This window comes from Trachemys scripta, chromosome 3 (genome assembly GCF_013100865.1).
Source record: "Trachemys scripta elegans isolate TJP31775 chromosome 3, CAS_Tse_1.0, whole genome shotgun sequence".
In the NCBI taxonomy this organism is placed as follows: Eukaryota; Metazoa; Chordata; order Testudines; family Emydidae; genus Trachemys; species Trachemys scripta.
In genome coordinates this window covers 94,296,983-94,307,928 of record NC_048300.1, presented here as the reverse complement: position 1 = coordinate 94,307,928, position 10,946 = coordinate 94,296,983, and the positions used below count along the sequence as shown (strand labels likewise).

The 10,946-nt window shown below is 39.7% G+C and overlaps 1 protein-coding gene across 1 annotated transcript in view; it reads right to left on the bottom strand.

Annotated features, from left to right (window-relative positions):
• LRP11 (LDL receptor related protein 11) overlaps window positions 1–10,946 on the bottom strand; it is a gene marked incomplete in the record, with an annotated part of 43,587 nt that continues 32,641 nt past the window's right edge. The window contains 5 exon segments of the mRNA XM_034765430.1: window positions 1–408; window positions 1,384–1,482; window positions 5,019–5,075; window positions 7,040–7,210; window positions 8,184–8,387. Coding sequence (XP_034621321.1) covers window positions 254–408; window positions 1,384–1,482; window positions 5,019–5,075; window positions 7,040–7,210; window positions 8,184–8,387 — 686 coding nt within the window.

The window sequence follows — 10,946 nt, the reverse complement described above, 5'->3', positions numbered from 1 at the left end:
TTTTTTTTTTTAAACCACAGCAGGATTTAATCCAAATTACTAATTGGACTTGGTAATTAACAGAAAAATCCTACTATATAACCAAAGGGGGCAAACATGTTTCTCACCTTGCAGACTTTAAAGAGATATTTCTAGAAGGTGTTTTTTTTTTTTTTTAAAGCTTGAAGTCTTATTAAAGAGAGAGTCATTTGCTGGAGGCAGAGGCCTATGGAAAACTGCGAAGTGGAGAAAACAAGCAACCTAAATCCCATCTTTATAGATACATCCCATTTATGAGGTAATCAGACTCCTCAGACGTAATGGGGCGAGCTTTTTTAAGTTTCTGTCTCACCAAACGCAGCCGACAGGCAACCATAAGCAGCAGCAAAGCAGTGATGGCCAAGCCTAAAGCCAGGGGTAGCACAGCACCTAAAGAGAGGTTAAGAAAGTTTACACTTTAACATACCAAAAATGGGGCGGGGAAGAATTACAGTTTTCTTGCCTTTTTTAAGCAATAGGACCCAGCCTGGTTGAAGTAATGCAGAACTATCTCGTGCACCTTACATTGAGAAACTATGAGATACACCTCTACCCTGATATAACGCTGTCCTCGGGAGCCAAAAAATCTTACTGCGTTATAAGAACATAAGAACGGCCGTACCGGGTCAGACCAAAGGTCCATCTAGCCCAGTATCCTGTCTACCGACAGTGGCCAATGCCAGGTGTCCCAGAGGGAGTGGACTTAACAGGCAATGATCAAGTGATCTCTCTCCTGCCATCCATCTCCATCCTCTGTCAATCAGAGGCTCGGGACACCATTCCTTACCCATCCTGGCTAATAGCCATTAATGGACTTCACCACCATGAATTTATCCAGTTCTCTTTTAAACGCTGTTATAGTCCTAGCCTTCACAACCTCCTCAGGTAAGGAGTTCCACAAGTTGACTGTGCGCTGCGTGAAGAACAACTTCCTTGTATTTGTTTTAAACCTGCTACCTATTAATTTCATTTGGTGACCCCTAGTTCTTGTATTATGGGAATAAGTAAATAACTTTTCCTTATCCACATCACTCATGATTTTATATACCTTTATCATATCCCCCCATATAGGTGAAACTGCGTTATATCGAACTTGCTTTGATCCGCTGGAGTGCGCAGCCCCCCCCCCCCGAGCGCTGCTTTACCGCGTTATATCCGAATTCATGTTATATCGGGGTAGAGGTGTATAAATCACATGTATTAGCAGTATTGTTGCTAGGGTAGCATATTACTCCTTTCCTTATTATTTTTAGCTGGGTCTGTCAGACCTTCCTGAAAAATACTAGCTGAGCTGATGATGATCTGATTTTAAAGATCAGAAATAACAAGAGAAAATCTGTAGATTAAAATATATATCAGTCTTACCTGTTTCTGGGACTGGATGCCCCCCTGTAGCCTGATCACTTTTTGACACAACAATGCCATTTTCGTTCTTATCTGTCCTTTTCCCTGAGGAACTATTAGCTGCATAAAATCAAGCAAGAGAGAGATCAATATTACAATTCAGTGACTGAGGAAATAGATTCGTCTCTGAGTCATGTGACAATCTACTCAAGGTGCAAGTGGATAAATTTACCATACTCCAGGTTAAGAGCTGCTGATCCGTATATGTTTTGAAATAATTTTTTAAAAACTTAAGTTACAAAGAAAAATCCCCCTACATCATGCACCAACTACAACAAACTTCAGCCATGCATAGGTAATTTCACTATGTTCTGGCTAGGAGCTAGTTATAAGTTCCAAACAAAAAAAATCACTAAGATGTGGTTAGGGATGTAACCAAATATCAGTTAAAACACCACAAACGAGAGCTATAAATACTTGAAAACCAGGACATTTCTAATTCAGGTTAAAGTTTTGAAAAAAATCATGTTTTGTAAGTCAGGAAATTCAGTTAGGTCCCACAAACACCCTTAACTCTGACCCATCTCCATCTCCAACATCCAAATCTTATAGTACTATATCTAAATACTTTCAGGAGGTTATAAATATGTGGGAAAGGTATTCTAAGGAGGGTGGATGTGTTGATTTGGGCTCTTCAACTTAATGTAGAAGAGCTGCTATAAAACTGTGTTCTTTCTAGACTGTAAAGGGAAAAGAAAGCACATGTTTTATTGCTGTTAAGGAACTGTTAAAGTTGAGGAGGTGGGTGGCCTATTCCTAATAGCAGATTTGCTTGCACAGGTTCTACAGAATTCAGCCCATAGTCTCCTCTCACGGCTTTGCAATTTTATGTAATCTGTGATGCAGTAGCAGGGTGACTTAATGAAAGTGACAGGCTGCAGTTTGGTCTACACTTACAACTTATACTGGCATAGTTATGTCAGTCAGGGGTGTGAAAAAAACCACAAGCTATGCCGACAAAACCCCCGCGTAGATGCAACTGTCAACAGAAAAGTGCTTCAGTTGGCATAGAGACTGTCATTTGGGGAGATAGTGTTCCTACAGCAGCAGAAAAACTTCCACTAGTGTGGGCTGTATCTACACTAGAGGGCTATGTTGCCATAGCTAGGCTGATATAGACTCCATAGTGTAGATGTAGCCTAGATCCATCAACAGCCTCACTTTCGATCTAAAGGATGAATATTTTCAAATTTCTATCACGCAAGGACAATGCAAGTTTTAGCGCCAACAGCTTATAGAGGTTCGTCTAGCAAACATGGCTGAATGTGTATGGACAAAAGTGGGAAAATTTGGGGGAACAACACAGACCCATCACAAAACATGTTGTAGGATCATTAAGAAAATGGCTATTAATATAGGCTGGGCAAAGCCAATCAAAGCTAATACTGCTTAGTGTCCATATCTGTTGTGGGCTGGAAAAAAAGACGAGGCAACTCCAAACAGGTTTTTGAACAAGATACAATGGGCAACTGTAGTGCTTTCATACAAAGTGTATGTGTAGATTTTTGAAGAATAAAGGAATCTGGTTTTCCTTTGAAACAAATCATTCACCCTAACACAGTCTCTTCCTGGGTCTTGAAATGCATTCCTCTGAGTCCTGCATGGACGAATGACCCTGAGCTAACAAGCTGGGTGACAGTTTTGCTGAGATAACTTAGGAGCACTGAGTCTGAGCAAGGATTTTTTTTCCTGATGTGACATAATGTGTACTTCAGCTTATTGCTTGTCTAGCTGTACATTTAGTACTATTAGTCTAAAGCCTGTCTGGAGTTAACATTTGTACTTTATGACTCTCACCTTATTTTTTAGCGTGTGCCCAATACAGTGTGCTTTTATATAAGATAAATTGGTTATAAATTTAAGTTGTGGTTCCTGCTGTTGTGTGCCTCAGAAGCATAGTAAAGTCCTTGGGGATTCAATCAAGGGTTGTAATTCCCTCACCAAACAGTGCAGCAAGGCAGTTGGCATAGGCCAGTTGGGACACAGTGAGAGACACTAAACCTGAGGAATGCAAAGTTTTTACGGTGACTTACACACCCAGAATCCTGGGAAGTGAAAGTCTTGGGGGCATTCCTAAACTCAGGCCTCCTACATAGACTGTGATTGCTAGAGCTGCTGTTGCTGCTCACAACCAGCTTGCCATTCCAATTTGCTTAGCTGCAAGCAAACTTTTATGACACTACCTCACAAATGCAATAGCACCACAATAGGCAGCCAATTGTGAGCACCACACTGGAAAGCAGCTTTAGAACAGCAACTTAGCTGCAATGCAGAAGTGATGTGTTTGGTCTCTTGAGGAGAAGGTGTGTGAATTACACAATTCAGAGGGTGTGTCTACGGAGGGAAAGTTATCTCCTTTTGACCATTGTTCCCAGCCAGTCCCCCAGAATTTGATCTCAATGACAGTGAAAATGTTTTGGGCACTACTGTAGACAGAGCCAAGCCATGACCCTGTTACAGAAAGTGTGCTCTTTGCACAAGGTGTCAAATATCTTTTTTTATCACAAGCTTTGTCTATTTTGTGGTCTAACTATTTCCAAAACCAATTGGGGAGGGAGTGTAGGGACAATGAGTTAGCCCGTGGTTAACAACAGGTAATTCGTGTAGTGTAGACAGGGTCCTAAATAATCCACACCTCAGTTAGTCCAGTCAGACACATTAATTAAGAGTTTTATATTGCTGTCCATCACTATAGTATCTGAGCACATGTAGCAAAGAGATTCATTTATCCAATATCTTAGTACCCAGAGGCAAGTTCACTGATAGGGAGCTCACTAGTGGAGGGGAGAAGGGAAGGGTGACATGTCCCCAGTAGTGTTGTTAACGATCATTGTAATTTAAAGGGAAAGTAAGAATCTGCTTCCTGCAACCTCTTATCACAAAGAAAATCTCTTCTCTTCATAGATTAAGATCAGCAGGTGCCATTATGATTTCCAGGGCTGACCTTCTGCATAACACAGTCCACAGAATTTACCCCAATAATTTCTGCATCAAGTCCATAACTTATGGTTGAACTAGAGCAGTGGTTCTTAATCTGGGGTGCACGCACCACCTGGGGGTGTGAGATGTCCTTTCTGGGGGTGCGAAACATGTCAGATTTTTTTTAGAAGGTAGATCATCGAAAACACAAATTAAACACTGGCACGTAAGTACAACTACTTTGTTTCATCAAACATATGTATTTATTAACATTATACATTTTTTAATAATTACTGTAATATACAAACAAAAAATATATCTAGATTTAAAGAACTGACCTACTTCAACGATTTTTGATAAGGGGTGCGAGAACATATTTTGAGAACCAAAGGGGTCCAGGCTGCAGTAAAGGTTAAGAACCACTGAACTAGAGCATACCACTGAAGGACTGCCACTCTTGATGTAAAGATTCAAAGTGACGGAGAATGTACCACATCCTCATGTAAGCTGTTCCAATAGTTAATTACCCTTGCTTTTAAAATTTGCACTTATTTCTAGTTTGATTTTTGCCTAGTGTCAACTTCCAACCATTGCATCTATTAAACCACTTCATTTACCTTCCCTTGCCTATAATTTTGTGATAATATACAAAACAATTATTTAAAAACAAGTCAAACCTGGCTCTGAATTGGATTGAGATGACAGATCCGTTGCAGTCTGTTGTGAAATTGCACCTGTTAATGAATACATTTAAAAAAATCATATTTTGCAAAGAAAGTCTCATTGGTTGAGATTAAGACTTCATTTTAATATATTTTTGAGGCACAGTGGTTTATAAACACTACCTTTGCAACACCTGGGAGACATACTGTCAATTTGATTGAGCTCACAAGTAAAATTAGCTTGGTGGGCCTCATCTAGTTATTCGCAGGCATATAAACATGATGTACATGTGGACCAGCTGAGAGAACCACTAGAGAATTTGACATGCCAACTCAGGAGAGGACCTATATTAAAATGGGAGTGTTGTTTATTACACAGAAGTACATTTGTAGATCTGTGTGAGGAAGCCTGAATGGCTTCTACTCGCGCTATCCTTAGCTCTCCTCAGTGTTAGTACTTTTTTATCCTCACTGAAGACTTCTTTCCTTGATGGGATTTACTCCTTTAACCCTGCCTGTGCCAACACTGAAGGTACAATCTTTCAAGCAGAGGACTGAAGAAGTTTCCTTGAAAGCTTAACAGTGCCACTCATCAGGTGGCTGGAGGGACCCTATTGTGCAATCAAGGCACTCTCTTCAGCCAGGAAGGACACCAAGCCCAGAAACAAAATTTACCATCATTCCCCTATATGACATCACCACAAGGCTGGTCACTATTGGGATTTTTTTTAATAAGGGACTATCATGTAGTTGATTCTTCTCACTAAACCAGTAGAAACACATCAGTACTAGCAAACACAAAGTAGATTAGACTATAAGTTTCAGTGCTTTGAGTTTGCTACCTAGGACTTTAGGCCCAAATTATTTGAGGCTGAGATGCTCACACCACACAGCTTCATGTAAATATTTTGTGTCAGAGTATTACTGGATTTATTCAAAATTCTTCAGAAAAAAGCAACACTGTGTCTTAAAGAAACATCTCATCCTAAAAATGTGTACTTGTCTGCCAAGCCTGTATTTCTTACAGGTGCAATAGTTGATTGTTTTTTATAATTGATGTTTTTAAGCCCCAAACCCCAATGTGCTGAGATTTAGATTTTTATCAGTACCTCATCAGCACAGACTTCCCAACATGGGACATGAAGAGATACTGCAGAACCTTGCTAACTGTACATGAGTGCCCTGCAAACCCATTGTTATTACTAATCCTTGCGTAGTAGGTTTATTTGCTTCAAGACTACTTTATCACAAAATGTACTTGCTTTCAATTATTTTGATAAGTATCATTTAGTTATGTTACTCTTATATTAGCATACTAGTAAATGTGCTGTAGCATATGCTGTGAGAGTGATGAAGTCTGGCAATTTAAGCTACTATAACAATGCTGAGATATGGGCAGAGGTTACCATGGTTTTAGTTAAAAGTACTGGGTTAGTGGATCAGTGAGATTCTATTCTACAAGGAAATGTTTAACTTTAACTGAAATGAGTTTAAATTCTAACTGAAACTTATAAAAAAGTAATGGTAAAAGCACAAGAATTAAAGAAATACATAATCAGCTGGAAATCTTGCCCACTTAAAAAAAGTGAGTTAAAAGTAGTTTCAAGTGCTATTCCTGCTCCTGACTTCCCACACCAATTTCTGTGGTTTTATAATCAGTTTCCCGTTTTTAGAAATGTTTTTCCATTTCCTCTTTTTGTGTGTGAAAGGCACATGCTAATATGGGAAGCTGACCAAGAAACTGATTGGGCAGAGGTAAACACTGACACTGTCAATACAGAAGTGTGGACAATAGCACAAAGGAAACATACTGAATAAAAGCTACCATTCCATTTTCCTCTAACTTTCAGTTATAATCTTCGGTGTTAGTAATAAATGTAAGAGGTAAAAGGACTTCAGGCAGAATAGCGAATTTTAAGTTATTCCTCTAAAGAGCCTTTGTTGCAGAGTTCATTTTACACTGCTGGAGCTAATATAAATAAATAAAACCCTTTATAAAGATATATTCCCTTATTCCCAACGGAGGTCATTTTTACCATGAATTTCTACACATTCACTGAGGCAGTCAGATTCTTGAAGGAAGTTGTTTTCATTCCCTTTGCAGCCACCATAGATGAAATGTAGGCAAGTGCCTGAAGAAATATCAAAGTGCCAGCGAGGGAAGTGCCCTTTACAAGGGCCGGCAGCGGGGGGCACTAAGCACTGCTCTGTTGCAACAAGAAAAGAAAACCATATTTCTAATCAGATGTATCTCTGGAAGCTAAGCTCACATCTAAACATTAAAAATCCATTAAAATGTGAGGGTCTTGTACTCTCTGTGTAGTTGTAACTTATTCTTTAATAAAAAGCTCTAGTTAATTTCATTTGTTAACCGTATTGGATTGTTTCAGCTTCCTGGCAAGGGAACTACCTATGCTTTGACTGCATTGAAAGGTCTGATTTCACTGCAGCTTCTGTAGCTTTTGCTAAGATAGTGTTCTGTAACTTCCAACAGTGATATTCTTCTTCACAAAAGCCTCTTTGCCCACTAAGGCAACAGTATGTGGGGTCTGGGTTTTTTTTGTTTTGTTTTTTTTGGGTCTCCACTGTTAAAAATACAAAGGTGTCACAAAAGACTGTGCTACATAAGACACTGAACCTTCTCTACATTTACATCAGCTAGTCGTATTCTTAAAAGTGCAGTTCTAAAAAGGGAAGAGATCATAACATAAAGAATTTCCTTCTCTCAGTTCACATCAGGGCAGATACTATCACCCTTCCTCCCACGAAGTAGTACCTTCCTATGTATGAAGTCCCATTGAAACTATTTTCCTACATGCCTGTAAACTGCCTAACACGTTGATGTTGCTATATAAATAATTAATAACAGCAGAGCCCACAGCAGAAGTTTTCCATATTTGCTCTCTTTGAGTGTTTTGTACTGTTTGCCTCTAAACTGGTTAGACTATATTTCTAGCATTTTGGAATTTTTCTTTTCTTTTTACCAACTGCTAGAAATGATGCCTGGCAAACTTTAAAGGTAAATTTTTAGGTATAATTATTAACCTCCTACAATTTCCCCCACATTACCTACATTTGCAAGACTTTACTTTTGACTAGGTGCCATCTATAATAAAAGGTGCTTTTTTTGGTTAATAAAGACTGACTAACTGAAACTATTTTTCTTTTTTTTATTCTTACCTGGCATAAACCCACTGATTTGTTTCTTTGGTCCCTGAGAGAGTGATTGGTTAGACTTGTCTGCATCAAGTGAAAGTAGTGGTTGATTTCTTATAGTGTTTTTCTGGGTGTCCACAGAGTTGTCTGCATCTTTAGTCAGTCCTACGATCCTTTGCTGGGCAGTGCTGATAGCTGCATGAGTTACTGTCTTTCGGCCAGGACTGACTGAATTAATGGAAATAAAAACAATAATTATTTTTGTATGGAATTAAAGTGAATGGGAGTTTTGTGATAGTAAAAATGGCAGAATTTGGCATGGGGGAGTTTTAACATGTTTATCAGATTCTGATACCACTCAGCATTCAGACCCCTATTATATGACAGTTTTTCTTTGCCTTCTGAGATGCTGACTCTAAATTTTCAGAGTTACAGAGGATTTAGATGCATAGCTCCCACGAGATAATCCCTTGAAAAGAGTTATGTTCTTAAAAGTGACAACTCAGAGTGAACAATGTCTGGCTACAGCAATGAATCAAATGGGGCTTTCCTCAATCTCACCATTGTCATTACTGAGCAAATCTGCTACCAACAATAACCAATTCTTTGGATTTAGGATTCTCTGCTCTCCTATGTTTTCTGCTAACCTCTCCTTAAACTGAGAAAACATCCCACGGGTCGCCCTGTGATGTGATATAATTATAAAATTAACTTTTAATCTCTGTTTTTGCAGCGCTAGTATATAAAACTAAAATACAATAATCTACATGTAATGATCATGCTTTTCACTTTATTGTAAAATGTAGATTAAGACTATAGAAGTTTAAAGCTACTAGCATCCCATAGTCAACTTATAATTATTTCACAAAATGGGTAGCACATCTCTGAAGAACTGTCTAAGCATTTCAGCCACAAAAACCACATCAATCAATCAATCTTAGGTACTTATATGACCCCAATTACAACAGTATCTGAGCTCCACACTAGTACTATCCCCATTTTACAGATGGGGAACTGAGGCACTGGGAAATTAAGTGACTTGCACCCATGTCTCCAGAATCCCAGGTCAGCATCTAACTACTGGACCATCCTTCCTTCAGTTACCCATGTGTTGGGAAGGTGCAATCATTCCAATTCAATTAATAAAAACACTCTCCACTACCACTACATAAAACTGAGAGTGGATAGAACTGACAATTTAATGTACCCTGGGGCTATATTCCTTTCTAAATCTTAACTACGCTCCTAATAAACAATGTACCATATCAAGAAGAGAGAGCATCTTACAGCATATTCCCACTGCAGAACAAAAGGGCATAAAGTCAAAGTTGTGTGAGTGGTGTAAACTGGGTTGTGGGATGCAAGATACAAGGCCGGCTCCAGGCACCAGCTTCTCAAGTAGGTGCTTGGGGCAGCTGCTCCGGAGAGGGGCGGCACGTCCAGGTATTCGGCGGCAATTCGGCGGACGGTCCCTCACTCCGCCTTGGAGCGAAGGACCTCCCGCCGAATTGCCGCCGCAGATCGCGATCGCGGCTTTTTGTTGTTGTTGTTTTGTTTTGGCTGCTTGGGGTGGCCATAACCCTGGAGCCGGCCCTGGCAAGATAACAAGGCAGTGGGAATTGGCTGGATCCCATAACAGATACTTTTTAAACATCCCAACATTTTGAATTTTTGAAAGGTGTACAACTTTTGTGATGTGTACTCTGCATTAGATGTTCAACCTCTCAGCTGTTCCTTCTGATGAAAATAAGAACCCTGGCCTTGGAACAAAAGTGAAGAAAGAACTGATCTTTCAAATGTTTTGTTGAGAACTATTTAATATCTGTTACTCTGGAATCTCCAACAGTTCTAAAGTGATTTAAAAAAACATTTCTGGTCATTTTTGAATACCTAATAAGAGGACAGCTACCCTGTATACCTGCTGTTTTCAATTAAAGGCTGTAAATAACTATTCTGATTAGATTTCAGAGTAGCAGCCGTGTTAGTCTGTATCTGCAAAAAGAACAGGAGTACTTGTGGCACCTTAGAGACTAACAAATTTATTAAAGCATAAGCTTTCGTGGACTACAGCCCACTTCTTCGAATGGGCTGTAGTCCACGAAAGCTTATGCTTTAATAAATTTGTTAGTCTCTAAGGTGCCACAAGTACTCCTGTTCTTTTTGCAGATACAGACTAACACGGCTGCTACTCTGAAATCTAATCAGAATAGTTATTTACAGCCTTTAATTGAAAACAGCAGGTATACAGGGTAGCTGTCCTCTTATTAGGTATTCAAAAATGACCAGAAATGTTTTTTTAAATCACTTTAGAACTGTTGGAGATTCCAGAGTAACAGATATTAAATAGTTCTCAACAAAACATTTGAAAGATCAGTTCTTTCTTCACTTTTGTTCCAAGGCCAGGGTTCTTATTTTCATCAGAAGGAACAGCTGAGAGGTTGAACATCTAATGCAGAGTACACATCACAAAAGTTGTACACCTTTCAAAAATTCAAAATGTTGGGATGTTTAAAAAGTATCTGTTATGGGATCCAGCCAATTCCCACTGCCTTGTTATCTTGCCAGGGCCGGCTCCAGGGTTATGGCCACCCCAAGCAGCCAAAACAAAACAACAACAACAAAAAGCCGCGATCGCGATCTGCGGCGGCAATTCGGCGGGAGGTCCTTCGCTCCAAGGCGGAGTGAGGGACCGTCCGCCGAATTGCCGCCGAATACCTGGACGTGCCGCCCCTCTCCGGAGCAGCTGCCCCAAGCACCTACTTGAGAAGCTGGTGCCTGGAGCCGGCC